This window comes from Aotus nancymaae, unplaced genomic scaffold, assembly GCF_030222135.1.
Source record: "Aotus nancymaae isolate 86718 unplaced genomic scaffold, 86718_ANA_hifiasm-v0.15.2.pri h1tg000057l, whole genome shotgun sequence".
Classification (NCBI taxonomy): Eukaryota; Metazoa; Chordata; class Mammalia; order Primates; family Aotidae; genus Aotus; species Aotus nancymaae.
The window spans coordinates 2783684-2798262 of record NW_026988471.1 but is presented as its reverse complement, the minus strand read 5'-3'; the positions used below and the strand labels follow the sequence as shown (position 1 = coordinate 2798262).

General features: G+C 54.7%; 1 protein-coding gene across 3 annotated transcripts in view; it reads right to left on the bottom strand.

Annotated features, from left to right (window-relative positions):
- The window catches only part of TRAPPC12 (trafficking protein particle complex subunit 12), a 99594-nt gene that overhangs the window by 2446 nt on the left and 82569 nt on the right, over positions 1-14579 (bottom strand). For all 3 annotated transcript variants that reach the window (XM_064363822.1, XM_064363823.1, XM_064363821.1), the window contains 2 exons: positions 14430-14503; positions 7656-7754 (listed from right to left, as the gene is read on the bottom strand). In XM_064363822.1, the coding sequence (XP_064219892.1) occupies positions 7656-7754; positions 14430-14503 (173 nt within the window). The remainder of the gene's footprint in view (positions 1-7655; positions 7755-14429; positions 14504-14579) is intronic.

Below are 14579 nucleotides of genomic sequence, written 5' to 3'. Positions count from 1 at the left end.
AGCATCTGTCCAGCATTAAAATAAGCCTGCACATTCTCAGATGTGAGATGTGCATCTCTCAGGCTGGGAGATGGTTCTCAAGGGTCTGTCGTGTTTCTGCATGTCTTCCAAGCATAGACGCTGACAGGGTTTTGTTCAAAGCATCCACACAAGGATGCTTGTTTAGAGGACAGCCTTGTAAGCTAAACGGCATCCCTCTGGGGCGAAGGGCAGGCAGGCTCACCTCCCAGTAGCAAGGACTTGGCGTTCTAAGTTCAGGATTCCTCTCCAGCACAGCCCACTGCCGGCATCATCAGGTCCTCGGTGAAGACCCTGAGGAATCAGGGCCCAATGTCCGGTGAAAAGAACGCGACTCTGGCTGTACTGCTGCTGCTTTGAGAAATCTCCTTCCCCTCTAACCTAGGAATCTTACATGTTTTGCCAGCATCCAGGAAAATGGCAGCTAACTCCATGACTTGCAAATAGAGTAACATCTCAGGCCCTTCGCAACTGTTGCTGATAATACCGTACAAGGAGGGAGAAAAACGAAACAGAACGAGACGCAAAACGCAGGCGTGCACACACCACACACAGTGGCCCCGTCCACCACGGCCCTCGCCTGCACAGTCTGAAGCGTCTCAAGTCTACGACCGTGGACTTCTCACTTGCTAACTAAAAAGAAACCAGAGGCCGTGTGGGCTCCACAACGTGGCCCTCAGCTCCCACAGCTGCATGTCCTGCATTCACGAACGTCCTGTTTAACAGGACAGTGTTTGATATTGATCTAGAGATGATTACAGCTCATAATCAAGACTGATCAAGATTAACGCCTGCCGGTGGCTGTGGCGAGTGTTTCAGACACGGCTCTCCCGCCCTCGTAACAGCCTGTGCTGCAGACGCTGTCACCGGCTTTGCTTTCTGGATCAGTGAGGCTTGGCAAGATGCGGCAATCTTCTGAGGTCACACAGCTAACACAGAACATGTGGGGTTGACACCCAGGCCTGTCCAACGCCCAGACCACGTGCCGATCCTCCGCATGGCAAGGCCTCATGGGGCTGGCACGCGGCTTTACTGAAACAACGTCTCGGAGGAAGACAACAGAGCCATCTTGGGATATTCTTTGCTACCCACTGATTTTCCTGATGATTTAAAAGTAAGTTGATATTTTCAGAATTATTAAAATGTAATTAGGATATAAAATCCTACCGATTTCTAAAAGGAGCAACTGAAAAAATTAAACATAAAAAGGCAAGTAAAAGTATTCCAGAATATGTAGAAAACAAATCAGCAAAAGATACTATTAAAAAGAAAAAACTGTGGCTGGGCATGGTGGCTCACACCTCTAATCCCAGCCCTTTGGGAGGCCAAGGTGGGAGGATCACTTAATCTCAGGAGTTCAAGACCAGACTGGGGAACAAAGTGAGACCCTGTCTCTACAAAAAAAAAAAAGCCAGGTGTGGCCTAAGCGCCTGTGGTCCCCAGCTACGTGACAGCCTGAGGCAGGGGGATCTCTTAGCCCGGGAGTTCTGCAGTGAACCATAATTAAGCCACTGCACTCCAGCCTGGGAGACAGAGCAAGACCTTGCCTCAAAAACAAAAACCAAAAAATAATAAGTGAACAAACTAATCCAGAAAAAGCATAAACAAACAGAAATGTAAAGGGAGAAATAACTACAGGTGGAAAAAAGGGAATGGGAATACTGGTAAGAGCACTGTCTTTATTCTGTGCAAATCCATGACAAAGCAGGGAGCAAACACAGGTGCTTTCTAGAAAACTCTAAATTACCAAACCTGCTTTTGAGAAGTCAGCCATACACACACAAACCAGACACCAACATCACTTATAAACACAAAACCCAGGGCGATGCAGCCCCGGATCGCCACCCTACTGGTTCTGTGTCAGTGTTCCTGTGGCAGAAACCAGAGCTGTGCGCAGGGTCTGGCTCTCCCCTCCTTGGGAGCTGTGACGGTTAATACTGTCAACTTGACTGGATTGACGGATGCAAAGTACTGTTCCTGGGTTTGTCTGTGAGGGTGCTGCCAAAGGGGATGGCCATGTGAGTCAGTGGGCTGGGGGAGGCAGACGCACCCGCAATCTGGGTGGGTCCCATCTCATCAGCTGGCAGCGCAGCCAGAATAAAGCAGGCAGAGGCTGGAAGAGCAGACGTGCCATGCCTCCTGGCCTCATCTTTCTCCTGTGCTGGGTGCCTCCTGCCCTCCAACATCAGACTCCAAGTTCTTTGGCTTTTGGACTCTTGGACTTACACCAGTAATTTGCCAGGGGCTCCCAGGTCTTGGCCACAGATGGAAGGCTACACTGTTGGCTTCCCTGCTCGTCGGCTTGCAGACGGCCTACTGTGGAACTTCACCTTGTGATCCTGATAAACTCCCCTCCAGATATGCACCTCTCCTGTGAGTCCTGTTCCTCTAGAGAGCCCCGACTAATACAGGCACTGAGGGGTGGGGGGCCGCGGGTCTGCATTTGGCCTGGGCTGGGTCCTCCCCTTCGGCAGCAACCTGGAGGGCACAGGCTCCAGACGATAGGGCCACAGGAGAGGGCAGCCTGGGTCGAGACCAGTGCGTGGAGGGCATGCCCTACACAGCTGCTGGACCCCTGGGACTCTGCCAGGGTGGGCGAGGCCGCTGCCTCCCAACCCAGCCGATCTCTTCTCGACCGCTCTGTTCTGCACCTGGCAGCCCCCTGGTGGCAAAGAGAGCTCCAGTTCTCGGCTCTTTCACCTGCTTCTCTGTCACAGTTTTGGGATTCCTCACCACCTTGGTGGCACAGAAACCATTACAGATGGGCAATGGCCATTTTAAAGCATCCTCAAGGCAGAGTGTCCTGTAGTCCGTGGCTGTGAGCTGTTTCGTGGAGAGGAAGGCAAGAAGGATTCTTCTCTGTAGTGTGGGTGTCAGATGACTTTAAACCATCCAAAGACAGCAGAGCTGTTGTAACGGCCACATTAGGTTGTTAGATGGTATTAAATCTGTAGTCAGCTAGAAATCCTAGTTCTTTTCATATTTCCTACTGATAAACTTGAGTCACAGATACCTAGGTCTGAAAGTGATACAGAAAACTCATTTCAGCTGGGCCCAGTGGCTCATGCCTGTAATCCCAGCACTTTGGGAGGCAGAGGCAGCAGGCTTACTTGAGGCCAGGAGTTTGAGATCAACCTGGCAACACGGCGAGACCCCCATCTCTACAAAAAACTTAGCTGGGCGTGGTGGCACATTCCTATAGTCCCAGCTGCTTGGGAGGCTGAGGCGGGAGGACTGCTTGAGCCCAGGAGGTCAAGGCTGCAGGGAGCTGCATTTGTGCCCCTGCACTCCAGCCTGGGCGACAGAGCCTGTCTCAAAAACAAAACAAAAAAAACAAAGCCACCAAAAAAGCGCCACCCCAAACCAACACAGAAAATAAGTCTAAATTTGTATGTTATAAAACATGCTTATGAGGAAAACTTACATTTCAACTGGGCACATCCCCTCAGGCTAATGTACATAAATGAACAAAAGCAAGATGCAGCCGATTTCAGAACACCTAGCCTCTCTTCCGTGTTTTTGAGTTCTCCTTCCCCAGCTCCTCTTCCCGCCCCTCCGTGAGCACCACAGAGCTGGCCCCAGGGGTCCTCTCCTTTCCTCAGACCCTCCCTCACCTGCTCTCTCAGCAGAACCCAAGGGCCTGCTGGGAACCAGGCAGCCCATCAATGCATAAATTAGGCTGCATCCGTGCAGAAGCCTCCTCTACTAGACAAGCTCGACCTTGGCTTCCTTCTCTGTCCTTGTAGAATCCAGTGTGAGCAAGAATCCGGCTAAATCAGTTTAGAAAAATCCCCGCCCTCAGTGTCTGGGCACCTGGGGCTCCTACCACCCTGGCCGGCTGTCAGCAATGACCCTATCAAGTCTGCTTGGCCAGAAACCCCCTCCTGACACCTCCTCTGGGTAATTTTCCATCCGCTGACGCTGACCCTGACCCTGACGCGCTCCTTGGTTGTAAATTCCCACCTGTCCTCCTTGAAGTCGGAGTTGCGTCCAGGCTCTCCCCTTCTGCATGGAAGTGCCAGGAATCATTTTTCCGTTAGTAAGAGCTCTTCATATATTCTAGATGTAAGTCTCTTATCGGATACAGGATTTGCAAATAATCCTCCCATTCTGTAGGCTGTCTTTTTACCTCCTCTTTATGGTTTAAAGCACAACACTTTTTAGTTGTGGTAAAATCCCATTGACCTCTTTTTGTTTTGCTTGCACTTTGGTGTCACATCCAGGATGACGAGGCCTGACACGGTGGCAGGGGCTGCGGGACGCTCTCCCCACCCTTTCCCTGGCCGCAGCCGGCACATTCCACGCCTCGGGCTGGCAGCCAGCAGTCAGCCTCTTCTTTTTCTGTCTGAAGGTCTCCGCTGAGCTATGGCTGATGCACAGGAACCTGCATGTCTTCAGACTGTACAGCCTGAGGGATTCTGGTATATGGCCGTGTGCATAAAACCACCCTCCTGGTCGAGATGGTCAAGGTGACTGCACCCGGCCTGGAGCCGTGCTCCTCCATAAAACACGCTCAGGTCTTTCCCAGCTTAACAGCGCCTCCCTGGCCCTTCCTTCTCTTCCTCCACTGTGGTGTCTCCCTACCCTGCCCTGGGTCCCTGCCCTCTGGGAACTGGGTCAGAGGTGACCTTGGTTCTTGCTGAGGTCCTCTCAGCCACAGCGTTGACTGGTCCTGCATCCCGTCCCCCTTCGTCCTGCCTGGGGTGGCTGGTTTATCCCAGACTTCCCACTGCTCCCGCGGCGGCTGAGGCTTTCTCCTGCCTGATGACCTTCGGCTCTGCCCTTCGGTCCAGGACACTGAGGCCTGGGACTGACCATGACACTGTGGAACCGCCCTGTGCTCAGCTGCCCCCATGCCACGCACATGCCCCTTGTCTGTGCTTGGCTGCTGGACTTGCACCTGCGCACCAAGCTACTTTCCCAGTCCAAGTGCGGTCCTCTAAGACCCACGTCCAAGTGAGGACCCCCTAAGACCCAAGTCAAGAGCTTCTCAGGAGGCGGAATCTAAGTGGGAGTGAAGTAATTTGAGGAAGTATGAATATAAGGCTTCTTCTGTTTGAAGATGGATTGCTTCTGCCCTTCCTTAATTGAGATTATGTGAGAAACTCCTCTGGAATACAAATGTCTCAAATCTCGCTTACAACACAGATTTCTTTCAGAAGTGGAAATTCCCATTTGGCCCCACTCTCTCTCCTCCTAACCCCAGCACCCTTCTGTGTGGAAGGCGCCGGTGCTCTAGGGAGGCTCTGTGTGATGAAGATGAAGGGACTGTGGGAGTGGCCGTTGCAGGCATGTGAGTTTTCAATAGACAGCTGTCACCTGGCTGGCTGGTGCACCCCTTCTGAGAACACTGTCCCTGCACCTCCTCTTCGTGTTTAAAATTTTGCATTGAATGTAGGTGGCTCTAAAATATAAGCGAAAAATGGGAAACTCACTCACTTATCACACCAACAGCTGCCAGGTCGGACGAGAAGACACACTGGCGAGTGCCAGGGACAGCACAGCTGCCCTCACTTTGTGAGAGGGCTCCGAGGAGCAGACTTTCCATTGCATTATTTCAAAAGATATTACTTGTGAATAGCAATCCTTTTTCACAGCATAATTCTGGGCACTGAGCAAAGGGTCACAAACGGCTGTGTTCACAGGGGGCAAAACCGGCCTGCTTCATCTTTCTTCTGAGATCCAGCATCTTCAGACAGCACACTGACCTGCCCATGAGGGAACTCCTTCTTCTGAGATCCCGCATCTTCAACAACACACTGACCTGCCGAAGCAGGAACTTAGCGGGGGCTGGGTTTTCTGGACGTGCAGAGACGGCAGGCGATGGGAGGCTGCAGGGGCAGTCCTGCAGCGCCATGGCACACAGCATCTTAAGAGATACCCCAGACGGCTAAGTATTGCAATCTTCAATTCCTTTAGAAAAACACGGAATTCAGCAACTTTGTTCCTCAGCAACAACAAAAATATCAGTGAGAGAGGTCTAGTAATTAATTGGCAAGAGATGCAGATGGAACGGCACTTGTCTGGGGCTTCGGTGAGTCCAGGCAGCCCATGTGCCTCTGTCTTTCTGCCCATTCTCCTTTGGCGAAAGCTCCTGCCCGGAGGCAGCGCCCTCATCCCCTCCTGGGGTCCTGAGAACAGCGAACGCCGAGGGCGTCCCCCGCAGACAGTTTGGCACATTTCCTATGCTGGATGGGGGGCTTAAACCACGCTGTGGAAGCTGAGCCTCCCTCCTGAGACTCCAGCCTCACTGCCAGAGCCCTCAGTGTGGTCAAGCCAGTGGCTCCCACTGGAAGGAGAGGCACTTCCAGATGCAAAAGGGATTCCAGCATCTACTTCTCAAATTGTGCAAAACATGGCTCGGAAATAAAACTTCTGAGATCATCTCCAGGGCAGTGAGGAATGTGAGCAGGCCCGGGGTACTATGTTACTATGATAACCAGAGGACACATGCCAGGCACCCTGGAGGTCCCGGCCACGTGGGGCTTTCTCACAGGTAACAAGGGTTGCTGCAGGCATCCCAGGGCCGGCAAGAGCTGATGGTCACGGGGCAGCTCACGCGTCATGCATCTGTGCCTGCCCCGGGTTATTCAGTGACAGTCATCAGCTGTGCCACACACAGGGGGCCCATGGGAAGGGCTGTCCTCTAACACCATCCTGTGTCCCGTGAGGGCTTCCACAAGCAGGCAGCATGCAGGAGATGGTGTGTGCATGTGTGCAGATTAGTGTCAGTGCATGTGTGAGCCACTGGGTGGGGGAGAGGAGATGACCAGCGGTCGTTGAGAGTGTGGACCCTGAGTTCGCAGAGGCCCTCTTCAAATTCCGGCTCCCCCATTGTCTACGTGGCCTCCTGTAGCTGGATCTCACTGAACTGGGGACCTCAGTTCGCTGCTGTGTAAAACAGGCCAGTCCCACCGTGAGGTTAAATGCTCAGTGCAGGGCCTGGCTTACGGTGCGTGGGTGCCTGTGGAAGGTCTGTGCTGCTCCCCCCTCAGCCGTCCCTCGCTCGTGCCTCTTTCCCCTGGCCCAGATCTGGGACGTGACCTCAGAAGACTGTGAGTGAGGGGCGGAAGCTGCCCTGTGCTCGGCTGCAAGCGTGGGACTGACGGAGAGAGGGCGGGGCTCAACGCTCCCCGTGACCTTCCTGTCACCAAATATTCCAGGACAAGGCATTCCAGCTTCAAGGCCATTCTTAGCAAAGGGTGTCCTGTCCCAGCTTTGTGCCTCACTGAGACCACTGTTCATGAAGTCTGGACTTTCCTCTGTTCAGCAAACACGATCCAAGGGCTCTTTCAGGCAAAGTATCAGTGAGTGACTGTTACAGGCTGAGCTGAACTAAGATTCCTCACGGTTTAGTCAGTGCTGTTCTGACTGCAGCGGGACAGGGTTGGCCGTGAGGACACTTGATATGGGTTCACACTGAGCGACAGGCGCACGAGCCAGCAGGGCTTCCCACGGTCACGCCGGAGCGCCTGGAAGGAACCAACCCTCTTCATGGTCACACACATCTGAGATGGACTGTCTTCTGCACTCTTTCTTATAGTAAAATGACTCAAAGCAAACACTCGCCCACCCAAGCAACAACTCCTATCAGGGCGTGGCTCACTTCTGTCTCACACCTGACCGCGCACCGGTACCTGCAGGGCGATCCGTCCGATGCCGCTGAGCAGCTGGGGCTCCTGCTCTGGGTAATACGTGATAACGGAATGATAGGCCTCCACGGCGAGCACGTAATCCTGCAGGAAGAAAGACACACAGAACAGCACTGTGGGCCTCACACAGTCGGAAGAGCACGAGCATGTACAGATGCGGTGTGGCACGGACACGCTGGCACGTGAGCTGGCGAGGAGGCTGGACACCAGCGCGTGGTGCTCGGCCGCCCTCCCGACTGCGGTCAGGCCGGGATTCTGAGCTGTGTGCACCGGGCAGGCAGTGTCCTGCCCGTCACGGGGGCTGTCGGGGTTTAGTTGGGCCTGAGGGGTCTGTTTCCTGCTTCCAGCTTCTAAACAGTGTCTCGTATTTCACTCGGGCTGCACCTAACTCTGTCCTGACAGTTATGTGAATTGGCGAACTCTGTCTCAGCTCCATCCTCCAAACACATAAGCCAAATTTTTAAAGCGTCTCTTAAACATTTTCTATGCTAGAAACTAAGGTCAAATCTTTGAATGTAAAGAAAACTCACAAAACAGCTTTGCCGAGGGTGAGTGTGGCGACCGAGGTGGCCCCTGCAGAGAATGCGTGAATGTCGTCTGCTCTCTGTGGAGACAGCCGTGGGGGAACATTTAGGAGCGCTCTGCCGGCTGCTGCGCTCGGGGCATCTGCTTTCTGCCAAGGGCCTTCTCTGGATCCCTCATGGAGCCTCCCGTGCCTCCCAGGGGTGTGCTCCGCTCTGCCCTGTCTGTGGTGGCCTCTGGCTGATGGCCTCTCCTCAAGGGCAAGGCCTGGCAACACCGTTTCACTGTCCATCTGCCCAGTCATGCCCGCCCATCACAGGCACTTGGTGGATACTGAGTGGACCCAGTCACCCTTTCCAGGTGTGAGCAAAGTGGTCTCAGAGCAGGGAGGTCTTGCCTAAGTCACGTGGGACACAGTGGAAGCTTGTCTCAAGCCCCCGCAAACCTGGACTCTCTCCAGGATGATGGTGATCACCACACTCACTGAGCGAGCTCTGTGCAGCAGCCCTGCACCAAATGCTTCCCTGCAATCTGGCACGGAGCTCTAAGCACGTGGTCAGCAGTAACTATGGCCACCGATGGTGTTTTTCTTCTTAACTATTCATTGTAAAATCGCAGAAGGTACTTTTCTTTCTTTACTATTCTACATGTCCCATTTCCTCCAAACTGGGACTGGAGTTACTAGCTTGCTAATTGGGATGTTACAAAGAAAGACAGACAAGTACAGTTCCAGTTTGGTAGGAAGAAAAAAAAAAGACTCTCTCCAGTCTAGTACCTTCGAGTATAGCTCATTAAAACTAATTTTATTCAAGGCCTGATGCTCATGAGGAGCCAGACAGCACATGCCTCGGTCTCCTTTCCCACGCCTTCCTGCTGCCTGCCACTGCTGTCTAGTGTGTGTGTGTGTGTGTGTGTGTGTGTGTGTGTGTGTGTGTGTGTGTGCCTCCTTGCACAAGGGAGGGCTTTGTGACCTGGCACGGGGGCACTCGGGGTGACTAAGCTTGTGGTTGGGATGGACGTGACACCCCTGATGCTGCTGCGGGGCCTGTGCAGCCTGGGCTGGTCCTGCTCTGAGAAGTTTAGAGGAGCAGCCCCGCCTTCCAACAGGGGCTGCACCCACTGCCTAGCCCCAGCTTGGGGACAAGCAGTAGCTACCCCTCTAGGCTTCTCTGGGGAAGGTAGTGGGCTTCTGAGCACCCACCATACTGAGCAGTGTGTGTTCTAATCCCACACGTGCCCCGACCTTTGGTTTCAAGTAGACAAAAGGCGGGCTTTGACTTTCTTGGTATTAGCCCGGCAGTGTCACTGGGTCATTCCCGTGCCGCACTCCGACTGCTGATGCTCCAGGCTGAGGCGGCCACTGCAGAGTGCGCGGGGACGGGCCGTGGTGGGGTGCAGCACCTGCTGCTAGTGGGTGACCCTGTGGCCAGCCGCACCCCCCAACCACTCTTTGAGTGCTCGTGGCCAGGGGTCAGTGTTTCTGAAGATAATCTAACATGACAAAGGACAGGTTTTTAAAAAACCAAGCCATGATCCTTGAAGGGAAAAGTTATTTTAGGCATGGCTCTTCTGGAAAAGCGGGTGCACGGGGTTGGGAGCCATGTGAGGAAGTTGGATTCCAGGCCGGGGGCAGGTGGCAGAGAGGGGATCTCGGGGGCCCCACACCAGCTGGCAGCCACTCCCACCAGCTCAGCGACAGCAGTGCGCGCCAGTCCCGCAGGTGTGAGCAGGATATGAGTCCAGGCTGCAGAGGGGAAGGAATCCTGACAAACTTCAAGGAGCCCATTGTCAAGTAAAGCAGACGAGGAACTGGGACTGCGTCAGAAAGTTTCCTCAGGTTGACTGTTATTCAATGACTTTATTTACTGAAGATAGAGGAGACACAGCCCTTTTCAGGGAAAGTGGCCAGAGCAGCTCTGGTAGAGAGAGCTTAACCTACTCTCCAGATCACGTAGATTTGGCTTTGGAAAGGACATGAATGACTTGCTTCCAAGGACAAGCCTATTTTAGCTCAATTTCACCATCTCTTCTCAGCAGCCACACGTGTTTAGTGGCTGTGAAACTAGACTGACAACCTTTCTGCCACCAGAAAGGACTTGTGCAGTGTAATCTCAGCAAGACAGAAGGTAGCTGATGCAGCTGTGCGCTCCCTTCCATGACGTGCAGAGCCACAGCGGGTGGTGAGGTGCAGAGTGGCGAGCTGCAGGGACGCAGCAGCAGGAGGGAAGTGGACTCCCAGGGCTGCCCGGGAGGGGATGGCCAGGCCATCTAAGGTGGCGGGCACCTACATTCATATGGCCTGCCAGTGCAGCTGCCCTAAGGCTACATTGAGGCATGAAGAGAGTGACATTTTCAATGCTTAATAATACATGCCACTGTGCATTACAGCGTATCATGCAGATATCCAGGGCTAAAACGTATGAATATATTCATTGCTAAGAAGTTAAACTGATATTTATTTCAATGCAATAAAAATGTTATTCAAGATAATTAAATGGCTGATTAAATAACTCATTGTTAGCCCATACACATAATTTAATTAACAGGATACCCCTTATTATTGAGACCACTCACTGTTGCAGCACCCTGTATACCCACTAGATGGCAAGAGAGCGTATACGCTTGGGTTGGCTTTAATTGCAAATTATTTACTCCTTTTTTTAACTCATGAAAATGAAAGCTTAAGTTCAACTTTCAAATTAAATCACGTCCATTGTAAAAGTATGTTTGAAATGCAGTAATATGTTCTGTAGTGAGCCCCAGCAATACCGGAGGAAGACTCGCGTTTGGAGCCTGGTGGTGCTGTTACTGCTACAGCGGGAAAGCCCATTCCATCATTTTCTATTCATGTGCCTTAAAACGCAAATAAATGCTGCCAGTGGAACAGGGAACTTTCCTCCCTGGGGAGTTTTAGCCCCATGATTAATGAAAATCAGTCCTGTGAATTTATAATTTGTTCTTCATGTCTGCATAAGAACGTTCTGGCAAGCTGGTGACTTTCAGGTGAAGCTGACAGTGTCCTCAGCAGGCAGAGGCCTACTGCGGACCACCCAGGCTGCCAGGTGGGGGTGTCAGGGCTGGCCCCAGGCAGCACTGGGAGAATGGCCTGTTTTGGGGGGCAGAGGGGTCAGGCTGGGTACTTTGGGGTCACCTCCCGCCTTCCAGCACGGAGGCCTGGGGCAGGGGAGTGGGAGGGCCTACTTTTCACTCTCACTCAGAGGTGGGCAATCTCTGCTGCAGAAGCCAGAGGGTGCTGGAGAGGGAAGGGGGCTGGAGAGGGAAGGGGCCTAGAGAGGGAAGGGGCCTAGAGAGGGAAGGGGCCTGGAGAGGGAAGGAGGCTGGAGAGGGAAGGGGCCTGGAGAGGGAAGGGGCCTAGAGAGGGAAGGGGCCTGGAGAGGGAAGGGGCCTGGAGAGGGAAGGGGGCTGGAGAGGGAAGGGGCCTGGAGAGGGAAGGGTGCTGGAGAGGGAAGGGTGCTGGAGAGGGAAGGGGCCTAGAGAGGGAAGGGGGCTGGAGAGGGAAGGGGGCTGGAGAGGGAAGGGTGCTGGAGAGGGAAGGGTGCTGGAGAGGGAAGGGTGCTGGAGAGGGAAGGGGCCTGGAGAGGGAAGGGGGCTGGAGAGGGAAGGGGGCTGGAGAGGGAAGGGGCCTGGAGAGGGAAGGGGCCTGGAGAGGGAAGGGGGCTGGAGAGGGAAGGGGGCTGGAGAGGGAAGGGGCCTGGAGAGGGAAGGGTGCTGGAGAGGGAAGGGGCCTAGAGAGGGAAGGGTGCTGGAGAGGGAAGGGGCCTGGAGAGGGAAGGGGGCTGGAGAGGGAAGGGGGCTGGAGAGGGAAGGGTGCTGGAGAGGGAAGGGTGCTGGAGAGGGAAGGGGCCTGGAGAGGGAAGGGGCCTGGAGAGGGAAGGGGGCTGGAGAGGGAAGGGTGCTGGAGAGGGAAGGGTGCTGGAGAGGGAAGGGGCCTGGAGAGGGAAGGGGGCTGGAGAGGGAAGGGGCCTGGAGAGGGAAGGGGGCTGGAGAGGGAAGGGGGCTGGAGAGGGAAGGGGCCTGGAGAGGGAAGGGGCCTAGAGAGGGAAGGGGGCTGGAGAGGGAAGGGGCCTGGAGAGGGAAGGGTGCTGGAGAGGGAAGGGGCCTGGAGAGGGAAGGGTGCTGGAGAGGGAAGGGTGCTGGAGAGGGAAGGGTGCTGGAGAGGGAAGGGGCCTAGAGAGGGAAGGGGGCTGGAGAGGGAAGGGTGCTGGAGAGGGAAGGGTGCTGGAGAGGGAAGGGTGCTGGAGAGGGAAGGGGGCTGGAGAGGGAAGGGGCCTGGAGAGGGAAGGGGCCTGGAGAGGGAAGGGGCCTGGAGAGGGAAGGGTGCTGGAGAGGGAAGGGGCCTAGAGAGGGAAGGGGGCTGGAGAGGGAAGGGGCCTGGAGAGGGAAGGGGCCTGGAGAGGGAAGGGGGCTGGAGAGGGAAGGGGGCTGGAGAGGGAAGGGGCCTGGAGAGGGAAGGGGCCTGGAGAGGGAAGGTGGCTGGAGAGGGAAGGGGCCTGGAGAGGGAAGGGGCCTGGAGAGGGAAGGGGCCTGGAGAGGGAAGGGTGCTGGAGAGGGAAGGGGCCTGGAGAGGGAAGGGGGCTGGAGAGGGAAGGGGGCTGGAGAGGGAAGGGGCCTGGAGAGGGAAGGGGCCTGGAGAGGGAAGGGTGCTGGAGAGGGAAGGGGCCTGGAGAAGGAAGGGGCCTGGAGAGGGAAGGGGCCTGGAGAGGGAAGGGGGCTGGAGAGGGAAGGGGGCTGGAGAGGGAAGGGGGCTGGAGAAGGAAGGGGCCTGGAGAGGGAAGGGGCCTGGAGAGGGAAGGGGCCTGGAGAGGGAAGGGGGCTGGAGAGGGAAGGGGCCTGGAGAGGGAAGGGGGCTGGGCAAAAGGGGGGCAAGGACTAGAACCAAGTGACTGTGCGGGCACCTGACCTCAGTGGGATTATCTCAGGGGTGGCAACAGAAGTCAAACCTGCTCTGAGTAAAACCAGAGAACTTAAAAACCTTAATTTCCTTTATCCAGTGTGTTGAAGGAAGGAAAGAGCTGTGTGAATACCAGAGCTGGAAGGGATTTCAGTGATCTCAGTTCTACGCCCTTATTTTAAAGGAGGAGGCTGCATCACAGTCGCTTGTTACCAAGGACAAACAGGACGCCCTGAGTCTCCTTGTGCATCCAGCCCCATGCTGCTGCAGAGGTGCAGAGGCATTGGCCCTGCACTAAAGCTGGGGTGTGGGCTGCACGTCTTCCTGATGGAATGCCTGAGCTGCTGATGGTTGTGCATCTACACCCGCACCCAGCCCACTCGAAGCAGTGCCCGGGGTCACAGTGACCTCTGAGGATGCTGTGGGGTCTGTGCATAAAGCAGGGCTGCCACTTCAGGGTTCATGACAGAGCCCGTGAGCACAGTTCTCCACCTGGTAAATTGCCTGCTCTGCCTTTCTGAAAATCAAGCTCAGGAATGACCTTGGCTGCAGGAAAGCTGTGTGGGTGTGGGAGGAGTAATGATCGCTGTCTTAGAACAGCCCAGAAGGTGTTATGAGTGCTGCTCCAGGGCACCTGCTGCTGACTGATTCTTGCAGCCACTCCCAGGGCCCACAGCTGGCTGCAGGGCCACCAGCTCCCACACAGCACCCTGACGCCCAGTGTGGGAGGTGAGCTAGGCATGGGGTGTGTTCCAAACAAAGACAGGAGCTAAAAACACTGGCACAGGCTGGCGAGAGCCAGGAGACATGGAAAAACAAGTGACAGCCTCAGTTCAGCTCCTTGATTTCTAAGCTGTTTCCCCGGGGGCTGAGCTCTGGGGTGACGTCCCAAGCAGGGGGTCTTGTGGGAAAGCCTGTCTTCAGGTGTTGTTATCATCAATCATAAAATCAAAACCAAGAGGCGAAAAAACACCCTCCAGGAAGACAGGGAGAACAAAGAGCACCTTTTGGGGATGGAATTCAGAGAAAAACGGGGGAAGATGAACAATGCTTTTCATTAAATCATTTAGACCCACGTTTCAATAATGAAATCTGATCATGTAAATTCTACCTTCTGTTGAAATTTCTTGCAGTAGAAATGAAAGTAAATACAGCCCAGGAATGTGCCACTGGGCTCCCTGTTAAGCCAGTACTGAGCTGGCTTCTCTGCACGGCTACCCGCTTCCCGTCCCTGCCAGCGTCTATTACACCAGCGGCTCCCTCGAGGCTCCCTCCGACCCCCCTCTTCCAGACCACATGGCAGCCCTGCTCGGCCACCCACGTACCTTCATCAGGAGCAGACAGTTTGCCATGGAGTACATCACCCGGCCCAGACGTGACCTCCACAGCCGGATAGAGGCTGCAGGGGAAGAGCAGCCTGTGAGTGCACAAATAAATTGGAGGCTCTTTCTAGCCATCAATTCCCAGGTCCTGTG